Source organism: Pleurodeles waltl, chromosome 4_2 (assembly GCF_031143425.1).
Source record: "Pleurodeles waltl isolate 20211129_DDA chromosome 4_2, aPleWal1.hap1.20221129, whole genome shotgun sequence".
NCBI classification, from domain to species: Eukaryota; Metazoa; Chordata; class Amphibia; order Caudata; family Salamandridae; genus Pleurodeles; species Pleurodeles waltl.
This window is the reverse complement of record NC_090443.1, coordinates 549,221,129-549,245,663: the sequence shown is the minus strand read 5'-3', so window position 1 is coordinate 549,245,663 and position 24,535 is coordinate 549,221,129. Positions and strand designations below refer to the sequence as shown.

General features: G+C 47.2%; 1 protein-coding gene across 2 annotated transcripts in view; it reads left to right on the top strand.

Moving 5' to 3' along the window:
• Positions 1–24,535, top strand: part of KIAA1614 (KIAA1614 ortholog) — a 248,508-nt gene that overhangs the window by 81,209 nt on the left and 142,764 nt on the right. Inside the window, exons 1-2 of one of the 2 annotated variants that reach the window (XM_069232076.1) lie at positions 9,078–9,472; positions 20,752–23,828. In XM_069232076.1, the coding sequence (XP_069088177.1) occupies positions 9,267–9,472; positions 20,752–23,828 (3,283 nt within the window). In that variant the 5' untranslated portion in view covers positions 9,078–9,266. Of the gene's footprint in view, positions 1–9,077; positions 9,473–20,751; positions 23,829–24,535 lie in introns of those variants that run through there. The other variant, XM_069232075.1, reaches the window with a different exon arrangement.

Below are 24,535 nucleotides of genomic sequence, written 5' to 3'. Positions count from 1 at the left end.
GACTTGATAAATCTAACTTGAGTTGTGTCGCTCTTGCTCTCTTTGCCTCGCGCAAGGGTGACACAATTCTTTAATAAATATGTCTCTCATGTTTTTTTCCACCTGCAGAACCTGCCGTTTGCTGCAGCGAACAACAAGCGTTTCCTCCTCTCAATAACCCTGTAGAGTTTCAGAAAGGGATTTCAGGCAATCTGTTCATTCTGCAGACACAAGCACAATAGAACAAATAAACTCAACACAATATTTACAGATGGCAATCAACAAGCCTGCACCACAACACAACTACTTGTTGCAAGATGCTTGGCAACATAGGCAGAAGTTTCTAAAATGCAAAGGAGAGCATTCCAAAAGTATACAGAAAATCTATATTACAAGTCTAAGGGCTGTGTCCAGATGCCTCAAATCCCAGGTCAGCACAGGCATTTACCATTACAGATAGAAGAAAAAAACACACATCTTGCTTCACCAGCTCTAAACACTTCCTATCTGACTCGAGACAGGAAATCCCAGACAAAACCTAAAACAAGAAAAATAAATGCCCTATGGAGGGAGCAGCAGGCAGGGGTGCGAAAGAAATAGTACCTAAAACACATTGGGAGCAGCGGATGGGCACTGATTAAGTCTGATTAACCTGTGTTTGGTCCCTGCTCCACTGAAAGGATTGTAAGTAATTTTTGGCCAATTACCAAAGAGAACAGACACTGGAACCAACAAATGGTGAGCAATGTGTGGGCTCCAAGCCCTTTTCGTCAACAAATAGTGTCTTGCAAGTGAGACACATGCACTAGTGCATGCTCTTGCAGGCTCAACCCTAAAAATCAAATGCTGTCTTCACCGCGCTTGTGCTACTTAACTTTGGATAAGAGCAGTAGCTCTTTACCACTACCAGGGTAACGCTTTGTGCGCCCTTTCCGGTCTAACAAGACCACAATCCATAGGACGGTCCTAGGTTATGGCACACATACATGATACATGTTTGCCCATGATGAAAAATCGGCACCAAGGATCCAGATATCACTGCAATTAAGGCAATCAGGGCAGGGTTGCACGTCCATCACCATGCAGGAGACCTTTCCGTCCCAACACCTATAAGTTAAATTCAAGCAAGACAAGCAGAATGGGTACTGCACTCCAGGCTTGCACCAAGGATCATTCCACCTTACTTTAAGGAATTCATAGAAGGCACTGTTTCTTCAGTACAAGCCACCAAGCTCTGGAATTCACTAAGAAAGATAATTTGATATATTCAGGAGCATATACACTTCAGAAGAAAGTTGAATTCATGGCTGTGTCCAAGACAGCAAGCAACATCATGCTACAATTCTGGGACAGAACCCAGAATAATAACTGCACCTTCAAATACAGTCTACAGTTCACAGACATGGAACCTAACTAGCAAACTACTTTCTATGTCCAGGTAAGTTGTGAAGGGCTGACCTATGTCTAGCATGGGTAGTATGTATTAATGTCAAATAATATGTATAACCCTATCGCCCACACTAATGCTAGTACCATAACACTTAGCGGTCAGGCAGCTGATTGTAGTTCATAAGGGCCTCATAATAATTTCCTTATACTGCATGACACTGTTGCTTTCACGCCGTGCTTAATTTGTAAATAAAAATGTGCCTGTGTCCAGAGCCCTCCTCTCAAACACACGACTGCTGCAATTAAATGAATACTGAGGCAGCATAATCCTGAAACCATCTTGGGCCTCTTTATTGCATTTAAAGCCACTCCCTGCCCCTTCAACTCAGTCTTGCAGCTTTCTGCTTTCTCCCAATGTGCCGTTTTTCCGTTTTTCTCTTCCTCCGTCTTTCCCATATTTGCCTTTTGCTCACAGTAAATGCTTGAGGCAGAAAAATAAGTACCAACCCTAAAAAATAAGTGCTGGTGCCCGCACCAGAAACAAGCACAGATTAAGCACTGCTCTCAAGGAAGACAAAACTGATTTGGATCACACCCACAACCCAGTACTGTACTGGTCCACAGCAATAAACCACCCGTAGGAAACTGACCAGGGATCGAATAACTGAAGAGAACTGCCACGAGATGACATTAATTCAGTCCACCAATAAAGGTCCCAACAAGCTACATACTATGGCTGCTTTATGACATTTCACAATGACAATCGGATATTGGTTGAATAGTAACAAAGTCCGACCCACCAGATCACCCCACTACTTCTCTCCCACCATGTCTGCTCAGGACCACAAACATTTAATAAAATATCTCAGATAGAACAACCCAGTGCATCAACCAGATAAGTGGCCCATGATCATAAGAAGTACTTTACCGGGGCATGCAGACCAGCTCAAAGCTACCAGCTTACTAAAAACGATAAACTGCGTGCGTTTCTGATGGATACAACTACCTGTGGATTCCTCACCTAATGAATTCTCCCAATGCGCCAGCATTCAATGGAAACTTTCTTCCCAGCTCTGCATGTCATTTAGGACATCACAACTGCCCGACTCCCACATGATGCTGCCTGATGTCATCGAGGCAATAAGAGGTCCTCGCCGGCGTGCTGACGTCAGTTCCCTTTTTTGCATGCCTTCGAAGTACCGTTTTTTTCTCCTGGCTCTTGGGGAGCTACTGTTTCTCGGAGGTGATACTTTGTAGTAAAAATGTCTCCACCTCGGAAGTCCGGGTTCAAGCCTTGTAGGCAGTGCGGGCCGTATGTCGGTGACGGACCCGCATAATGACTGCTTGTGGTGCTTGAGCTCCAAGCATGACGTGGAGGAGTGTGGTTCATGCCAACAGATGAACCCAAAGGTGCTCAAAGAGCGTGAAGCCAAGCTGTTTTTTGCTAAATCAAGAAAGAAGGAAAAGCATCGACATCGAAGGTCGTTCTCAAAAAAGAGATGGCGTCGTCATGACTCTCGGCGTTGGCATGATTACCAACGTCGTTCGGAGAAAGACCGATCCCGTTCAAGATCTCCATCTGCTCGGCATCATACGATGTGGGAGGTCACCCGACAGTGACGCCTCAGCCACAAAGCCCTCAGGCTTCTCCGGCACCGTCAGTCTTTGAAGTGGACGAGCCTCGCCAGAGCCCTGGCTTCTCGCCTGCACAGTCAGAGGTGCCAGATCCAGCGCCGAGGTCGCAGGAATATTCAGCACCGACGCTGCAGGGGTATCCTGTTTTACCGGCTCCTGGTGTGGATCCGGCAGCATTCTTGAATGCTATGTACAGCATCTTCAGCTCCATGGCCCCTGCTGGTGCACTGGCTGGTCCCTCAGGTCCATTGGCTTTTGGTTTGGGCGTTCCGGCTCCATACAAGCCGACGCCATTCATGCCCTTCTGTCCAGTAGAGGGTGCTGGTCCGGTGCCTTTGGCGTCGCTGAGAAGACCTTCAACGCCGGTAGCTTCTGCTGATCTGGTGGCGCCGTTGACTTCGCCACAACTCCAATCGACGCTGGCAAAGAAGGCTCGCCTTTCCATGGCGCCGATGGATCCGGCATCGGAAGAATCAGAACATCTGCATCAGCCAAGGTCGTCAACGTCGGCTAATTCCTTATCGACGCTGAGGATAGAGGCCAGGTTGCGCTCGAGAAGGAAGGCTATGAGGCTATTGGAGGAGCAGGAGTATCAGAGGCAGCTCCTGGAGGAAAGAGAGATTGCAGAGCACCTGGGGGACTTTCAGGGTTTGGACTCTGCAAGCAGTCTCAATACTTCCCCAGAATGGGACTTAGCTTCTCCAGGGGAGTTTACTGAGGAGGCTACTTCATTCCACTCAGTGGTGAGGAAGGCAGCGGACTTCCTAGATCTCCTGCTACCTGTAGCTGAGGTGAAAACCAACATCCTCACGGAAGTGTTACATCTGCTGTGGAGACACTTTTTCCTTTTAATGAGGCTCTCACTGAACCGATTCTTGAGATTTGGAGAAAACCAGTGTCTTCAACTGCAGTTAGCAGATCAGTGGCGAGGAGATTCAGAGTGGCTCCTGGGGTCCCGGGATTCCTCTCTAGGCATCCGACTCCGGAGAGTCTGGTGGTTCATGCCTCCTGCTCCTCGGGTCCTTTCCTGGGGCCCCCTCGGAAAGGGAATCAAAAAAGATGGAGCGGTCGGCCCAAAATATTTTTTCTTTATGCAGTATGGCCCTGAAGTCTGCTAACGCCACTTGTGTTTTAGGCAGGTATATCCATGACTTGATGAATGCGGCCAAGGTTGAGCTACCTGATTTGCCCCAGGACATGTGGGGTCTTTTGACTGATGTGCAAGCAGCAGTGACTCAGGTCATTCAGTCAGGGCTGGATACCGTTGATTCGGTGGCCAGAGCAATGGGAACGTCCATTGCAGCCAGGAGACATGCTTGGTTGAGGCCGTCTGGTTTTTCATCGGATGAGCAAACAACTCTTTTAGACTTGCCGTTTGATGGGGACAAGCTATTTGGTTCTAAAGCTGACTCTGCCTTACAGCGCTTCAAGGAGAGCAGGGCTACTGCTAAGTCCCTAGGCTTGCATGCTTCAACCACCACCCCATTCAGATCATTCAGAAGGTTCAGGGGTTTTGGACGAGGCTGTTCCTTTTGGGGGAGATTCCAGCCAGGAGGCCAACATCCACCTACGCTTCCCTATAGGTCATTTAGAGGGAGGGGTAGAGTTCGAGCCAGAGGAGCCACCCAGCAGCATCCTGCCTCTTCCTTCGGGGGGGTGCAACAGGGAAAACAGCCTTAGTCCTCCGTCCATTCCATCCCATACTTCTCCTGTAGGGGGAAGGTTGTTTCATTTTCTCCACATGTGGAAGCTGATCACATCAGATTGCTGGGTCATCAATATTGTGGAGAAAGGTTATGCGCTTCCCTTTTGGGAGTTTCCCCCTTCCATCCCTCCCCGTCCCTCCTTTTGCACAGAAGACCATCTCCTGTTGTTGCAACAGGAAGTACTAGTCCTTTTGTCGAAAGGTGCAGTAGAGTTGGTTGCAGAGAAGGAAAGGGGTCAGGGTTGTTATTCAAGATATTTCCTGATCCCCAAGAAGGATGGTCGGTTGAGGCCTATCCTGGACCTGAGGGTTTTGAACTGGTTCCTCAAGCAGGAGAAGTTCAAAATGCTGACCCTAGCGCAGGTGCTTTTGGCGTTGAACGAAGAAGATTGGATGGTGTCTGTCGACTTGCAGGATGCTTACTTCCATATCCCTATTCTCAAGTCGCACAGGAAGTATCTTCGGTTTGTGGTGGGGTCGCAACACTATCAGTTTGCGGTCCTTCCTTTTGGTCTTACTTCCGCGCCTCGAGTCTTCACGAAGGTGATGGCGGTGGTTGCAGCACATCTCAGGAGGAAGGGAATATCGGTATTCCCTTACCTGGACGATTGGTTGATCAAAGCCAAGTCTCCACAGCTCATGCTGCTTCACCTACAGATGACAACCCAGTTGTTGTTCGACCTGGGCTTTTCGGTAAACGTGCCCAAATCTCACCTGGAGGCCTCTCAACGCCTCTTGTTCATAGGGGCAGTACTAGACACAACATTGAATCGGGCCTTTCCTCCGCCTTAGGGGATTCAGGACATTCAGGCGTTGATTCCAATGTTTCAAAGTGGAGCAGTCGTTCCAGTCCTCAAGGTCCTTCGTCTGCTCGGTCTGTTCACTTCATGCATTCTGTTGGTCACTCATGCACGCTGGCACATGAGGGCTCTTCAGTGGTGCCTCCGCAGGCAGTGGTTTCAACACAAAGGGGATTTTGAGGAGTCAATAATGATCTCCAGAGACACTGCAGCGGATCTACGATGGTGGGCTGTGGACGGCAGTCTTTCCAAAGGAAGGCCGTTTTCACTGCCGCCTCTAGTGGCCACGGTGATAATGGAGGCTTCCACTCTAGTGTGGGGAGCTCATCTGGGGGACCTGGAGATCAAAGGTCGTTGGTCTCCAGTGGAACAGATGTTTCATATCAATCTGTTGGAATTGTGGGCAATACGTTTAGCTCTCAAGGCCTTCCTCCCCTCCCTTCGCAGTCAGTCTGTCCAGGTTCTGACATACAACACTACCGCGATGTGGTACATCAACAAGCAGGGAGGAGTAAGGTTGTACCTTCTTTGCAGAGAGGCTCTACGGCTCTGGTCCTGAGCATAGGACCATCAGATTTGTGTAGTAGCAAACCATCTGGCCGGAGTTCAAAACGTACGTGCGGACAGTCTCAGTTGGCACTTCTCAGCCGATCATGAGTGGCGTCTCCATCTGGACCTGATCCTTTATATCTTCCGGATGTGGGGATTTCCCCAGGTAGACCTCTTTGCCAATCGGGAGAACGTGCACTGCCCGGTGTTCTGCAGCCTCCAGGATCCGGTGCAAGGGGCACTGGGGGATGCGTTTTAGATGTCCTGGCACGTCCAGTTGCTTTACGCGTTTCCCCTCATACCCTTGATTCCTCGGGTTCTGAGGAAAATTCGCCAAGACCGGGCGCAAGTCATTTTAATAGCTCCGGATTGGCCAAGAACGGTGTGATTCTCAGACCTTCTCCAACTCTCAATGTGCCCTCCGCTCCGTCTCCCTCACAGGGCAGACCTCCTCTCACAGTCGCAGGGGCAGGTTCTACACCCCCACCTTCAGAGTCTGCACCTACATGCCTGGAGATTGAACGGGGCAATCTGAGTTCCCTTTCTCTCCCGCCAGAAGTGGTGGACGTTATTTTATCGGCCAGGCCACACTCCACCAAATCAATCTATGCTGATAGATGGACAAAATTTGTGGCTTGGTGTGGAGAGAACCGAATTGATCCCTTAAGTGCCCATTTGTCTGACATTTTATGGTTTGCGTTATCCTTGGCGCAGAAGGGTTGTGCAGTTGCGACTGTTAAGGGCTATTTGTCGGTGCTGTCGGCCTTTCTGTGCTTTCCTGATCAACCCTCTTTGTTTAAATCCCCTATAGTTATAAGGTTCTTAAAAGGTCTTACTAATACGTTCCCTCCCTTTCCTTTTATTATGCCTCAATGGGATTTGAATTTAGTACACCACTCACCCCGGTGATGGGTTCGCCGTTTGAACCTTTACATTCATGTCCATTAAGTTTTTTGGTATTAAAAACTGTTTTTCTTATAGCCATCACATCAGCTAGGCGAGTGAGTGAGCTTCAAGCGCTTAGCGTTAAGCCCCCTTTCACTTCTTTTCATGCGGACAATGTGGTGCTGAGTACCAGGGCGGCTTTCCTACCGAAGGTTGTTACACCCTTCCATTTAGGGCAGTCTATAACGCTGTCATCCTTTTACCCTCCTCCCCATCAATCGAAAGAGGAGGAGAGACTCCATCGGCTTGACCCTAAAAGAGCTTTAACCTTCTACGTTGAGAGAACAAGAGAGTTCCGAGTGGAAGATCAGCTCTTCATCGGCTACGTGGAGAAAAGGAAGAGGAAAGGCGGTCCACAAAAGAACACTGTCCAGGTGGGTCATTCTTTGCATAAAAATGTGTTATTCCTTGGCAAAGAAGGTTCCTCCTGTTGGAATTAGAGCCCATTCCACCAGGGCTAAGTCGGCTTCTTCGGCTTTGGCTAGAAGTGTTCCTGTGGCTAATATTTGTAAGGCCGCAACTTGGGCTTCCCCCACACTTTTGTGAAGCATATTGCTTGGATTCAGAGGTTAGGAGGGATGGCCATTTTGCACGGTCCGTGCTGCAGGATTTCTTGGTGTGTCCATTCAGGCACCGCCACCGAGTGCGGTACTGCTTTGGGACTCTATTCATTAGGTGAGGAATCCACAGGTAATTGTATCCATCAGAAGAACAAGTTACTTGCCTTCGGTAACGTCTTTTCTGGTGGATACACTAGCTACCTGTAGATTCCTCACGGTCCCACCCACCTCCCCGTTGCCTGGTTGGTCTTACCAAGATACCTTAGGGTGTATATGTATAGAAGGAGGTGTATATATGTTTGATGGTATATGTAGATACAGGTACATATATGTGTTTTTTATATATATATATATGTATATATATATATATATATATTTGATATTTTGCTGTTTATATTTGATTAAAGGTTATGTTTTATATTTGACTGATGTATTCATGTCAAGTATGTATTGTTGGTAGTCACCTGTTCGCCTTGAAGGCATGTAACAAATGGTGAAAACTGACGTCAGCACGCCAGCGAGGACCTCTTATTGCCTCGATGAGGTCTGGCGTAGTCGCGTGGGAGTCGTGCAGTTGTGACGTCCTCGTCGACGTGCAGAGCTGGGAAGAAAGTCCCGTTGAATGCTAGCGCATTGGGAGAATTCATTAGGTGAGGAATCCACAGGTAGCTCTAGTGTATCCACCAGAAAAAAATTACCAATGGTAAGTAACTTGTTCTTCTGTCACACATTCATCCTTCACACTAAGCGCTCCGTCTCATGCCACTTCATTGGTCCTCATGCACGACATGGAAACCCTTCCCACGTGGAATCAAAACAAAGACAGCATTTCAAATGCACACTCTTACCCGATGTAGCTTGCTGCCCATGGAGGCAAGAGTTTTAGCGCCCGACACAGGGGCAGTAAGCGCTTTATAAATGCTGGCATACAAAATGTTGGCATACAATGCATACAGCAAAGCCAGACCTCCCGCCCATACATCTGTCCCACCTGTCCACAAACTTATAATACTCCCCGCCTCTCCTCCAAACATACCTACCCCAATTCCCCTGTCTTTCCCCATACGTACGACTCTTCCCCCACAGTCAGCACACCCATCTGCACCATACAATGCTCTCCTTTCCCTCCATATATGCACTAGCTCCCACTACATCCCCACCTGACAACTCGGCGCTGCGCTCCGCTCTGCACTGTACACCGCACTCTCCTCCTCGCCATCCCTTCCTTAAACCCAAGCCTCTGAGGCTTCCCAGATACCCGCCCAGTCCCTATATCCAGGCTGGAACCATTTTTTTCACAACACTATCCTTTGCTTGTTTTTCTCTCTCCTTTTCCTTCACATTGAGGCGACCTCCACTCCTTTACTCTGAGACACAGCTTCTTGTCTCCCCCTCACCCCACCCTTCCTCCTCTAAACTCTAGCCCTGTCAGAAGTTTCCCAGACTTTCCCTCCCCTCTCCCGCATTTTCCTCCCTCTCCCTCCCCTCCCACAGGAAGTCTCTGGGCTGGGTGTTATTTTTTTCTCGCCTTGCACCATCTGGCAGGATGGGGTCTCACCTCCTCTTGTTTGCCCTCACTCCCCCCACCCTTTTGTCACACGCGGGCTGAAGCGGTCTCCATGGGGACCCGCCGCGCGCAGTGCCCCCGGAGTCCCCGTGCCATGTGCTTACCCTTTTATAGTCAGCTGGGCCTGCGGTGAGTGGATGTGTTTTTTTTACATTTTTTGGTTGGGTGCCCTGGTATGCAGTCCAGTCAGCAGCGCACAGCTGCACCGAAGGAGGCAGAGCAGGGCCTGGGCGAGGGGACTGAGCTTCGCGAGCTCCCCGAGGCGGACAGAGGACTTTAGCCCGGGAGAACACTTTGAGGAGCACTCCAAGGAACGTCACCATCGCCAAGCGCCGACATGGGGGTGCGTAGCGCTTTTCGCCTTCTGTTCTTTGGAAAAACATCGTAGCTTTAACATGCAGCAGGCTGACGGTCAGAGCAGAGGCACAGCCGTTTGTTCAGGGTGACGATACCGGCACTCCTCAGCAGGGTTTGACATGTTTTTATAGGGCAGTAATGCACCTTCTCACTTTTTGCTTACTTTTGCATATATTACCTTCAGTGAGTGCCTGTGTGCGTTATATGCACCCGTCCCGATCTTTGCGACAAGGAAGTCGGTAATAATTTTAATTGGACAGCACTGCAGCTTTTCAGCGTGGCTGTAATCGTTTAAATGGGTCAATGCTGCAACGTTGCAGCACTGTTAGTTCAGCAAACCTGGTACTGCTGGTAAGTGCTGCTGTTCGTTTGACAGGATTACACAGAGACTTCTCAGCAGAGCTGATTAACTATTCACGGCTCAGTAGTACTATCACTTCTGATCCCGGATGCTCTACTTTTGGTGGTATAGCATTAGCACGTCTTTGTGTGGACGCCCCACTTCCAGTGGAACAGCACTAAAACTTCTCAGTAGGACTGCAATACATTTAATGACACTGTTCAGGCAGATTTACTACCAATGGAGCAATAGACTCACTTCTCGTGGCGACTGCACTCTATGAATGGGACAAGGGCGGCACTTACCTGCGGGTTTGCTATACTCTTTACGGTATATTGCAGTTAACGGCATAAGGATTCCAAAGAAGGTTTCAATACTTCTACTGGAATACTAATCACATTTTCACCAGTGCTGTGTATACTTGTAATAGTTACAGCCATAAAAGTAGCCAAGAGTAACATAGTAGGCGCTCCTCCCTTTATATCTCGGTCAAGTCGCCCCTGCTCCAATATGGCTGCTGTTCATGTCGCTAATTTCTACTCCACATGTATAAAAGGTCAGAGAACCTTAGATAGATCAGTCACTGAAAACTACAAAGCTTGTCCTCCTACCCATTCTTCCATCATCAGAAATCTCCAACTATAAGTGTTCTGTAATGTCTCTTTGTTTAATGGCGTCTGATTTGACGTACACCCTCTTATGACATACTTCACTAGAAGGCCCCTTTAAAACATATTTTTTGGGGGTGGGTGGTGGTGTTACACAGAGTACATAAATATCTCCAACCATACTGTTGTATTAAGGCAAAATAGGACTTTCTAACTGACCTCTTTTCCTTGGCTTCACTATGAAATCCTATGGAAAGGGCGCTGCATTGAGGCATACAATTGGGTTTTAAATATATAATTGGAGAGCACGTTTTATAGAAATAACCCATAGCTTTACATCTGCCTCCTAACAACCATTTTACATTAGTAAAACTGCCGGTGTGTCGCCAGTTTATTTATACGACCCTGTTACATTTATTTGAAGAAGATGCTGTTGGACGCATGCTTTCATATGTACCCACAAAAATTGTATTAGAAATGTGTATGCATGGTTACCTGTATTCATGCCAAGCCTAGCTATAGTTAAAAAAAAACATCAACATGTTTCTGCGCTTCTGTTAGCCAAGAGGTCGGACTGCGGATCGTACAGAACTACTCATAGCTTTCTCCCTAGCTGGGGGGGTAGATAAGGAAAACCATCATCGTCATCATCACTCATTGCCTGGTATTCTTGAGGAAGCCCTTTACTGAAGAATATTTTTCCTTGTTCAGTGCTGCAACAGATACATTTTCAGAAATACATAGCTTAATGAAGTGTGACTTTGAGTGCAATCTTTGCCTGACTTTTGACCACAGAAGTGCAGAAACATGTCAATATTTGAAAGACGTGGAGGACGAGTCTTCTCTCTACTGGTTTGTAACTACGTGAAGGTTTGGCTTCAATAAAACCATTTAGCCAATTCCTACGCACCTTTGAAACATTTTTTGTTGGCACTCCTACGGACACGACTTTTACTGCCTCCTTCCAACAACAATTGTCTATTCCAGTCAGTCTCCCTTAACATTTACATACAAGCGAGACCAACTGCCAATGCTTGTTTAAAGCAGTCTTCTTAAGTGTCTGTCAAGATCGATGTTGTATCTTCCACATCTCTGCTAAAGTTTTTCTTGTGTACAGGACTCTAAAAAAGTAACTCGGGGGCTACTGGTACCTCCGGCACCCTCAAAGTAGCTCTCAGAGGTGGAGCCAAACCAGTCTCAGTGAGTCTGTGCATTTTAAGGAAGGCAGCACTGCTCATCTCGAGGCCACAGGGGTGACAGCCAGCCACACCGAGGTGGGGCCTCATTATAACTTTCAAACACTGAGTTGGCTTGTGGGGTCTGCCACATAGCATCGGCAGCCACTCTAAACCTAAGTCCCAAAGAGCTTGGCCATGTTATACACCCGGCTGGTAGTCACACCACATATGTAAACAATGTTCCATGGATGTGAGATATGGTGGTGCACAATGTTGATCGGGCTGAAAACGTGAAATGACCACGACACTCACTTAAAAGGGATAAAAGGCCGCTTTAATAGAACAGGTCTGGCAAAATACAACCTTGGCATAATAGCCTCACAAAACTACCCAAACCTAACTAATACAAATTCATCACCTAACCCCTCTCCCTCCCTCTAAAGTGACCCCACCGCACTACCCCTTGTCCCATCCCCACCTTGACCCGACCAACCCATTAACCCATCTGTCCTGCAGTCACCTTCTCCAGTTCCCCTTGTCTGTGCAAACTCCCTGCCCTCTCATCTTTCTGATCTACCCCTTCCCCCCGAAAGGCCAACTGAGAACCAAAAACATATGAACCAACCAGACCTGCCTATCAGCGGCAGAAAATAAAAAAACAACCCTCCCTTATTACTAAAAATGCCCTTGAATCATCAACGCAACAAAACAAACAGCAATATATTTGTCCTGTTAAAACTCGAAACAGCTACCGCTGAAACCCTGGAAAAAACCTAAAAATTAAAAACCCAAACAACCCTTCCCAAAAGCAAAAAAAAACCACATACCGAAACATTTTTCGGGAGGGCGGGCGGGCACAAATACAAAAAACGCCCACTGGGTGTGACAACGGCCAAAGAGGCCGCGAACACCCAGCCCCTACCTTTTATAGCCCTGCCTAAGCCACCGCCCCATCCTGTCTGCAGACCAATCACCGGTTCGGGCTCGTGGATCATACCACGACAGCCCGACAAGCCCGGGGGGAGACAGGGCAAGCCTTTGCTCCCCCGAGCCCCCATCGGGCTGAAAACGTGAAATGACCACGACACTCACTTAAAAGGGATAAAAGGCCGCTTTAATAAAACAGGTCTGGCAAAATACAACCTTGGCATAATAGCCTCACAAAACTACCCAAACCTAACTAATACAAATTCATCACCTAACCCCTCCCCCTCCCTCTAAAGTGACCCCACCACACTACCCCTTGTCCCATCCCCACCTTGACCCGACCAACCCATTAATCCATCTGTCCTGCAGTCACCTTCTCCAGTTCCCCTTGTCTGTGCAAACTCCCTGCCCTCTCATCTTTCTGATCTACCCCTTCCCCCCCGAAAGGCCACACAGGAAAACCCGCACAGGCGTTTTCCTGCCCCACCCAAAACCTATCTACCTATCCCTTAAACCTTCACCCAATAACTCAGCAATCAACAACCGAAGCTCTAACAAATAATGCTCGTTACCCAAAAAGGATAAGTGAACTCCATCCTGCCGAAACAGTTCAACATCAGAAACCACAATATTCTCGTGTGTCCGCACCGAAAAACCTTAAGCCTTACAAAAACTCCTCATCTCCCTGTTTACCTTTCTGCGCTGCTTCTCAATCCCTTTAAAAAAATTGGCACCCCTCCAAACCCTTCTCGGCACAAAACTCGTCCAAACAATGTGGGTGCCTGACCAACGTTCTTTAATCCTACCTAAATCCAATTTCATGACCTTCAACAAACCAATTCCTGAAAGTGCAACTAAATCATTTTCACCCAAATGTAAACCAATAAATCTGGACAAACCCCTCGCTCCATCCTTTTAGCCAAAACATACAGCAACTCACCCCATCTCATACCACTCTTTCCTACCCAACTAAGTTTTATTCTGGCCCCATCAAGCCCAAGTTGCTTTCCAAAATGCCGTGATGCAGCCTGCTTCTCAGCCCAGCGAACAAAGGAGTGTCCTACAATCCAAACTGCGCACATCTTGTCCGGGCCCCCAACGCAACCTACGAGAAAAATATATGTTAAGTGGTACATATTGAAATTAACATGCAAAGAAAAAGAAAGAAAACGTAATAGAATATACGAATAATAGAGGTACAGAAAGCCCGAAAAAAAGTTGAACTAGGAAACTGCAAATGAGCAGAAAAAACTCCAGAAACCTACTGCTTGAACGATCGAACATACCTCTGAAAGCAACTTGACCTCCATCTACCTAACTGCTTAATAGACTGATCCGATTTTCGCTGTCTCCTCGCTTCTGTAGCAGCCCCAATCCTAAAGGAATGTGTACCATAACCACTAGGTTCTAAACCCAACCTCTTAACTGCCAACCTCAGAACCGCTAAAAACTGAGATGCTAATAATTGCGACCCATCCTGATGAACAAATACAGATCTGAAAGAATGTGACCGCAGTCCCATAAAAGAAAACCAACAACTCACTGGACAATCCGGAGAACGCACTGCCTTCAATAACACCTCCTGACCCCTCCCCAGCTGGTCCCCTTTGGAAAAAGGTAACCATATGCAAACACCTTGATCCCCCACATAGACATTATCCTGGATGAGTCCCAGCCTCCCTTTTACCCCCAAAAGTTCAGAAATACGAAAAGCCCCATGAAACAACCATGACATGCAAAGAGCGAATAAACAAACCTCCCATTCGGAAAAGCAAACCTCACCTAAACCTCCCAACAATGCCTTCAGAAGATCCTGTGTGATAGGACGCCTACGATCACACCTCACACCACCCGACCTAGCCCAGCCAGCTAAAATTCTCCTATATAACTCACCTTCCACCGGATCGTAGCCCCAGAAATACTTACCATAAAAGGAAACTCCTGATAACTTACCCGATATAGTAACCGCCGCCAAACCTGACTCAATCTGCTGCATAAGGAATCTAACTGCATCATCCTGTCTCCTAGATGTCACATCAAGCCCACCTATTCTTCTTACCGCACCTGAATCCAGAAACTCTGACCATGCCTGAAAATAAGTCTTCCTCGTCGACGTAGCTATAGATTGCTGAACTAGCTCCAACATCCTCAATCTCCTAGAGCCCACAACTCCCCAGGAATGCCCGTCTTCTGTGCATCTGCTCCCGGCGCCAAACCACGGAATCTCTGCCACTGAAATCGAGATAAGGCATCAGCGATATCATTCTTAATGCCGGGTACGTGTCGAGCTTTGAACAGAATATTGCACTTCAAACAATTCAGCAAAAAAAAATCCTCAGCAATTTCAGCACCTTTTCATCTTTTGCCTTCTGGGAATTCACCAAATGTACCACAGTCTGATTATCCACATTGAAAACAACAGTCTTATTGGCTAAAAACCTGCCCCAAATCGCTAAAGCAACCACTAGGGGAAAAAATTCCAAGAATGCAATGCTAAACTTCGCCTGTTTCCAATTCACCGGCCAAGCCTCTGCTGCCCAATGCCCGTCCCAGAATAGACCAAATCCATGAGCACTGGATGCATCTGAAAAAAATCTGAATATGCCAAAACCAATTCTCGTCATCCACCAGCATCGTCACACCATTAAATTCCTTAAGAAAAACAATCCACCTTCTCAAGTCTTCTTTAACACATGCCCGCAAGCGAATGTGGTGATGTGGTAAAACAGCTCCCCGCATAGAGAAACCGAGCCTACGGCAATTACGCCCTACCAGCCCTGACCACCTTACAGGCAAAGTTCAAATGGCCAAGCAACGATTGCGCCTGACGCAACTCAATCTTTGATTTTGCAACGTCTTCTTCTAACAGAGAAACCAACTGTTGTACTTTATTCCTAGGTAACCTCGCCTCCATTCTGTCTGAGTCCAATTCAATACCTAAAAAAGTAAGGCACGTTGCAGGCCCTTCTGTCTTATCAAGCGCCAATGAAACACCAAACATAGACATCAACTTCTCAAAATCCCTTAATGTTCTGACGCAATTGCCAGACCTGGGTTTGACAACAAAGAAAAAATCATCTAAATAATGGGTCATCAACATACCACTGCTGTGAAAAAGAAAACACCATTCCAAAAATGAACTAAACATCTCGAACAAAGAACAAGAAACTGAACAACCCATAGGCAACATCCTGTCAACATATATGGCCTCATCCAATTGCATACCCAATAAGGAAAAATCATCCGGATGAACCGGCAAGAGTCGGAAGGCTGCTTCCACATCTGATTTCGCCATCTCTGCACCTTTCCCACACTTCCGTATCAAAGCAATAGCCTCATCCACTGATGCATAATGCACCATTGAATCCTCTGTTACAATGAAATCATTTACTGAGGCCCCCGCGGGCCATGATAAGTGGTGTATCAATCGAAATTCTCCCTCCTGTTTTTTAGGAACCACACCCAAAGGGGAAATAGTCAAATTCGCCAACGGCCACTCTAGAAAAGGACCAACAATCCTGCCTAAATCCACTTCCTTCTTCAGTTTAGCCTTCACTACCTCAGGATGTTCTCTTGCTGACTTCAAGTTATTCGCCCATCTCCTTAACCTAGGGCCTTGGTAACATAACCTAAAACCATTTAAGAAACCACTAAACAAAACTTTAGCGTCTTCCCCATTTGGGTAAAACTGCAACCAATAGGCCACGACTTCCAATCTAATAGGCGTAGGGCCCTTTTCCTGTAACTTGCTGTGTAAAACCTCTGCCCCTGTCGCCACCTCTGGACGGCTACCCGTGCCATGACCATTGCATCCCACCGAAGCATTGATACACGGGATGCTTTCCGCCACAATTGGAGCAATCATGTCTGAATTTGCATTGCTGTCTGTTACAAACGCCGCTGTTGTAAGACCAGCAAGCCCCAGTGGCTTTAAATTGCCCCCTGTGCCCGAAACCCACCCAGTATGGGTGGGGCGCCCCTGAAAGGGCTTATATTGAACCGGCAAACCGCTTGCCGTATGCGTCGTGGGCGCATTTCGTGCTGTTCTTAACCATTGCATCCATAACTCATTATCAATTTCGCCCCACAACTTAGATGAATCCAAAGCCTTCCTTGCCCGAAATTCCTCGTCATATCTAAACCAGCCAAAACCACCGAAATCCATTTGAGCTCTCCGAACCACGTCCATGTATTTTAGCAAAGCTACGCATGAATCCTGATGCCTCTCACAATAAACACTCGCATAAATCAAAAAAGCCGAAGTCCAATTTTCGATCGTATTTGGTACTCTAGGCCTCCTGGCTAGCTCCCATTCCTCTTCCTTTGACCCTTCCTTCGCCTGAACCTCCCTATGGAGTAGTTTAAAAACGTCAATAAACTCCCCTTTCCAAATCTTTTCTTTCAGATTAAGAGTGAGATGCGCCCCCAAAGGCATCAACACTCCCATATAAGGTAGCTTCTTTGACTTGACACCACTCACCACTTCTTTACCACCAGGATTAGCATCCACCTTTTTCCGCCTCCATCTGATTCATCCTTTTCAAGTACCCCATCACCAGTACTCCCACTTACCCCCGACTTACTAGCCAACTCTGTGATCCCACTCACCTGTATGGATGCGTCCACTGTGTTTCCCAATACCCTTGCACCACTCGTAGCCTTCGAGACCTTTGCCCGACCTGAATCCCCAAAACTATCCCGCCCCTTATGCAATCTCAAAGGCCCAACCATTCCTTCCTCACCTCTAGGTAATTTGCCGGCGACTTCTTGCCGATGAGCTGGAACATGGCCGCCCTGGACCACACCAGGCATCTCTTCTGTCACCACCGCCTGCTTTATTACCGATGCAGGCACCTCTGGATCATCGTCATAATCGAGTAATTCTTCCTCCAAGGAAACACAACCAGCACCAGCGCCCTGGCTAGTGGATGGCTGTGCCTCATGCGGTCCATCTCTCTCCCACAAAGTCGGGTGGACCGCTCCTGATCGCACCCTCCCTTCATACCGATGTTCTGAGGGTGCCCTGACCCTCACCGGCAGCCTCTTTTCACCGACAATCCGCCCAGATTGCCGATAAATCGCCCGCGCCCCACGTTCGCCCAAAACATGGGATGTGTCACACCCAGTGGCTCCCTCAAATCTATCAGGCTCCCAAAAATCCAAGCTCACATATGCCCTACCTAAAGCACCCGAACTACCAGCCTCACCACACACCGTACCTTTTAACACTGACCCTCTCCCATCCACAAGCTCGATTTGCTCACCTAAATTAACCGCCACCTGGTTACCTACCTCCCATGACTGTACTCTATGAAGCATTGGGCTAACTGCCCTAGGTATCCACTGCCTACACTTATTATACTTCTGACCTTGAAAACCCCACCTATCACTTAATTCTGGATCCAATAGACTTCCAGCGCCCTCCTGCCCTTCTTCATCCTCATCAGATACAATGATAACCTCTTTTGACACCTGAACACCAGGAACCAAAACCCAGTCTGGCTTCCCTGCTTCAATTCCAATCGAAGCCGGCATCGACCGAACTAAATCCGTGGGCGGCGCCATCTTGGATGCGCCTGCTAACTTCCTTTCCTCGTAATTTCCCAAACCGCGCTCAACGCCTCTTTCTAAAGGCGATTGAGCTTGCGCGCGCGAACGCAACCGCGCACGCGCACCTTTTTGCCTCGCCCCCATGCGGCCAGCTCTCACCACCGCAGGCTTGAGAGGGACGACGAACCTTGCCGACGGGGTAAAGAAACCCCTCGTCTCCCTCGTGACAGAACTGGAGACCCTTGCGGCACAGACAAATCAGTCACCACCAATTCAGGTGAGCTGGAAACTTTCCTCCCTTGAATGCTTATAGACTTAAACTTTTTGCCCAATTTCGGCGATGAACAAGCCGCTACCGCGGCTGACACCCCCCCAGCCGAGCGACGCTTCGGCCTCCTCAAGCCCACCCACGCCTCTTCTAAAACACCTTCCTTTATTAAATCTTCCCTCCCCTCATCTTGTAATACTTTCAATGCCATTACTACCTTATTCGGTTCCATCCTTAAACACTCGTACTAAACTCCGCCCTGATAAACCAAATAAAAAACACCACCTAAAATCTCCTAAAACACATACCTCAAACTTTGGCACAAATACAAAAAACGCCCACTGGGTGTGACAACGGCCAAAGAGGCCGCCCACACCCAGCCCCTACTTTTTATAGCCCTGCCTAAGCCATCGCCCCATCCTGTCTGCAGACCAATCCCCGGTTCGGGCTCGTGGATCATACCACGACAGCCCAACAAGCCCGGGGGGAGACAGGGCAAGCCCTTTGCTCCCCCCGAGCCCCCAATGCCGTTACTGCATGTGGGTAAACAAAAAGGTTTAAACTGAAATGGAACCCCCCTGTCCTGGTCGTACACAGCTTGTATTGACACATTGTCATTGTCGCTATACTTTGTCAGAACCTTCTGCCAGCAGGCATATGCTCAACACCGCCAACTGAGAGGCGGAGATTGTAGAGTTCAGAGGGGGAAATCATAGGTATGATATTAAACAAGCACTGGCAAATGTAATGTCTCACCAGTCTAGTGCGTATCATGATCTGTTGGCTTTGTCAATGTTTGTGTTGTAAAAGAAAAGCAACATTTTAAAATACTGGAGTAAAGGCAAACACATATCTTATGGTATCTCAAAACTATACATTTATTCCATTGTTTTCTGTCTTTATAAATGTTATAGTTTGTTTTTCAAATACATATCACTGAGGAAACTCTGAACACAATTTAAAAAAAAAGATGACGTTTCAAAATGTAAAGGGAAATGTTTGCCAAAGCCTAATTTAGTTTCCATAGGATTCAGCCAAGTGATCATCTGTAGTAGCCCAGAGAGCAAATTTGTGGGTTCCTACACCAATGTAATGCTAAGTACACCTTCTGGCTCAGACGTAAGCTGAGTGCAGCAGATGGCCCTAAACCCATCACCTTAGAAGCCTTTGTGTGCCAAACATGTATTTGAAAACACAGTGACCCTCATTATGAATTGAGGGTTACATTTCTATCCCTACGCAAACAGGTGTTTGCACAGGGATTGCACTTATGAGTTGTGTGGTAACCATCACCCCTCCCAGTTTTTCCCTAATAAATTCCGACAGGTCAGACCTGCTGAACTTTATCAGGGGAAAAGGTCTAGAAAAAAGGCAAAAAATGCATAATTCAGTGTGTCAAAAAAACAATTACACACGTTAGGCTCCATTTTCCTTTTATCAAGTCGGAAAAGAAGGTATATACCACATGTGGTAAATACCCTACACTAGTCCAACAAACGTGTTACGAGGTTGTATGTTGAATTCAAGAGATAAAACAAGCCAACCCTTAAAGTCTGCTCTTCTGCCATACCCCAGCAAAAACATCTCTACTGCTGTGCTTTTACAGAGTAGCTGGGGAGAGGGGAAGCGAAGAGCAACATAATGGGGAGGGCAATTATGAGAGGGGAAAGCTGCACAAGAGGGAATTAGCTAGAAAGCATGTGCACTCATGGGGCGATGAATACAAAAGAAAAGTTGTCCCCTAAATATGAGCAGTGGAATGATACAAGTATACCATTCAAAAAGATTTTAAAGAGGCTATGCTTCAGGGAAGGACAAACACAAGAAGTGGAAAGCAAGACATTGAATAAGGCACATGTAGACCAATGACCCAGACAGCTCAGGGCTGGGCAACACTATTTTGCAAAGTCACACAGAACAGACCTCTTGTATTTGCTATACCAGGATACAATGAGGTGGCAATACACTTTATTTATTACAAGATATGTTATACTTGAAAGAAAGATGTACAAATGTCTGGAGTGAGATGGAACAGGCAAAGGTTCCAGGGAAGGGACTGTATTCCTTGCCCTGCTCAGTGAGATATATTGAAGTATGGAGATATTCTATCTTTCATGCAGTGTGACATGCTGGGTAGATTCTGTAATCCATGCAAAGCACAGTGGCATAGAAAGAACAGACATGTCTGGGATACGGTGTGATAGAAGGATACATGTGTTTGCATATTGTCTTTACTCTGTGCAGACAAATGGGGGAAGAAGCAGTATTAATGCACACGATGTTATTATTTTACTTTTATTTATGTTCATTGGTTTTACTAATGTGACCTTACTTGTGTATGCATTATATTCTAACTTCCTGTTTTTAATTCTGTTTTTTCCTTCATCCACACAGGGGGCTAGGAGTTGTGTCTTCTGGGCCCTCACAGTCACGGATGGATGGACCTTTAAAGTGGAAGAGGAAAGCATTTAAGGGTGGAAAGGCTGGCATAAGAAGCTTTTTCTTGACAACACGCTTCTCAGAAAGCACAGAAACTGTGGGTCCAGATAAACAGTGTTCTTTGGATGATTCATCTGTACAGCATTCCCCAGAAGAAAATTCAGGACAGCAACCTTTTGTTCCTCAGAATATCCCAGTGGATCCCACAGGGCAGGACTCCTCTCCACAACAGGATCTTCATGGGCAGGAAGTGTGCTCTCTATTGGCAAATTATTGTGCACAGAATGAACAAGAATTCTTCTTGACTCATGCAAGTCATGGCACTGAGCTTCACCAGGATACCATCTCACCACAACAGTGCTCAGCAAACCCTTCAGGGCCTGAACATATGTTTTCTAAATGTTTTCCGGTAGACTACCTAGAGCTGGAGCCCTCTCCACAGTGCACCCCTGCAGGTCTCTTAGAAGGTGAGGAATCCTCACTGAAGTCATTCTCAGTGCACCCAGTGGCACTGGATCCTGTCTCTGTGCCACACCATCCAGTAGCTTTGTCAGAGTGGGAGCCCCCCTGTCCAGGGCGGCTGAACAACAGCCAGCCAGATAGACAGTACCTCTTCAATACCACTTCAAAGAATGTCTGCCCTTCACAACTCTTCCCCAGCATACACTCAGATTCAGAACTAGAAACCTGCTCTTCACTATCATGTCCCAGTGACCAGCAGGGACAGGAAGACTGCTCTTCAGACCACCATCTTCATAAGCTGGTGTCCTTTGCCACATGTGAGACCCCTGCACAGAGTCTGAAGATAGAGGCATCATCTCTACTGCACTGTTTTGCAGGGCAGCCAGAACTGAATCCATCTTGTGCACAATCTCATATGGTAGATCATTCAAGGGTGAGGATTTCTCCTTCACAAGACAGCTTGACTGATCGAGATAGGCCTGAACCACCTTTTGAGAGAGACCGTGCATCAAACCATCCAGAATCTGAATCTTCTCCAAGGCTTCTCCCAGTAGGCTGTGTCAAGCCTGACTCTTCTACAGGGCATCACCCAGGACATCACCCTAGGCCCATCTCTGCCGAAGGACAGTGTTCAGGCGACCAATCTAGGTCCAACTCTTCTAAAAGTCTCCACAAAAAAGACCTACCTAGGACAGAATTGTCTTTTCCCAGGCACCACCCAGCAGAACATCCTAGTCTTAAGCCTTCTCCTAGTAGGCGTAGTCCAGCGAACCAGCCAAAGCATGAGGATTTTCCTTTAAGGTGCCTCCCAGTGGACCAACCCAAGTTTGAATCTTCTCGAAGGGACCAACAGAAAACCCTGCCAAGATCTGACCATTCTTCTGCAAGGCATCACAAGGCAGACCGCCCCAAGCGTGACTCATTACTAAGGCACATCTCTATAGACAGACCTATGCATGATTCTTCTTCTCAAAGGCCTCATTCAGCTGAGCACCCTAAAGTTGACTCTTCTCCTAGAGAGCACCCTGACGTTCAGCCTACGCCTGAATCTCCTTTCCCAAAAGACACTTCGAGGTCTGGCCCTTCTTCTCCAAGGAAGCATCCTGCAGACCGACCTAGGACTAAATCATCTTCTTCAAGACACCACACAGTAGGCCAACATAGGCTGATGACCAATTCTCCAAAACACCTTTCTGAAGAAAAGCCTAAGTCTGAGAATTCACCTCCGAGGCATATCTCAGCAGATCAACCTAGGCCTGACTCTTCTTCTCCAAGGCACCGCACATCAGGTAAGCCGAGGTCAGAGCCCTTTTCTTCAAGTAGCTGCACAACAGACCCGCCTGAGCATTCATCTCCAAAGCACCACACAGCAGACCATCCTAAGCTTGAGGCTTCTCCTTTAAAACACTTCTCTGCACATCGATCAAGGATAGAGTCTTCTTCTCCAAGTCACTGCATAACACCGCATCCCAGTCAAAAAACAAATTCTGCAATGCATTACAAAGCAGACTTTCCTAAGACTAAGGCATATTCCCCTCCACCAAAGGGCCCGCCAGACCGTATTGGAGTGGAGGATTCCCCACATCCAATGCCAGAAAACCAGCCTCTGCCAGGGTCTTATCCTGGTCACCAATATACATGCCGTCCTAGTCCTGACACTCCTTGTCACCCACCCCAGTGCCCTTTAGATTGGTCTAAGTGTCACCCTTCTGCACACCACCACAAAACTGGGAAAAAGATGTCCTCTGCAGGCCACCAGCTTGCAGGTGGGGAAAGTTCTGTGCTACTGTCCAAAGTAAAAGCTTTAAAGGAAAACAGGACATTGGGAAAACAGACTGATATTGCCACAATTGAGCAAACCGGCCATCTGAAACCTAAGGTTCAATGTGGGAAAGTCGTACAAACACCAGCAGGTGATGGGGTATCAGGAGAAGATGCTGTGGTTAAGGTAGAATCACAAATTCGCACTTATTTGACAGAATCACTTCTTCTCCCCACAGAAGATGTGGAGACTCATGAAGGTGATGCCTTAACCATGCCTCGTGCAAACAATTACACTGGCGCTAATCTCCCAGAATATCCTTCTGAGAACCACTTGTGTCCACAAACAGATCTCTCGGAGAATCAAAGTGCAAAGTACCCAAAGACTGCCACAGAGAGAACTCCAAATCAGGAGCAACAGGGATACTCCTCAACTAAACATGCTTCAGGAAATCCAACTCACATTGGGCTTATACCAAACAAAGACAATGACCCACTGCCATTCCCGGAAGAAAGCCAATTGAGGGAAATAAAAGAGAGTCTGGGGAACGTGGAGGATCGAAGAAGCGATCCTTCAGGGAGCATCGGCTTAGAGGGAAGACTGTGGAGGGCAGATAGTTGGGACAGCATCGGAAGCAACACCAGCAGTGGTAGCAATGCCAGCATGCTGACTCTGGCAGAAAGGGTTGAGAGGAACCGGGTGTTGGTAAAGGAGATGCTAAGCCTGACTGAGCAAAGTGGTCCTCACCAGGAAACAGACCGAGATCCTCACTCTGGAAAGGAAGGGCACAAAGCTGCATTAAGCACAGGTAGGTGCAAAAAGCTTGTTTGTTAAGAGTAACAATGGCATAGCTATGTTGATATCAGCACAGTCTCTGTGACACTGACACTTAATTGTTCAGATTCAGTGACACCTGCATAGACCTTCCTCTTTTGCAGTTCTAAGTTGTGGATCCTTATTCAGTTTAGAACTGTATTATTTCCGAAACCAAAATGAAACTTTTAATTGTAATGAACTACATTTTGTTATAGTATACTGTGTCAGAAATGCCAAAATAAAAAATGTGATTCAAGTGACTGATTACAAGTGCCTTGGTAAATTGTGATTCCTGTGCAAAACAGAGGAATCGCAATTTTAAGTAATCATACCTGGTGGTCACCGGGTGTAATAAGTTTGATTACCAGTTGAGGTAAATTCCCTCTCCTGTTAAAACTCGGCAGGTCAAACTTTAGTAGATGAAAAATGCCCAATGGAATGCACCAAATTATACATGTTAGGCCCCATTTTAGCAGACTGAACTTGGAACAAGCGATAATTACCGCACCAGATAAATTCTAAACATCTAGGTCCGTTCCTGTTGATCTCTGCCTACTTGTGATCTAAAACATTGAGTGCGCACTTGGAGCTGTATAACGTTATCCTAATGGAGCCTACGTTTAAAATTGTCTAGTGGTGGGTAAAGTCTAGTTTATTGAAACCCCACTCATACAAGTCTAACATCACAGACAATATTTT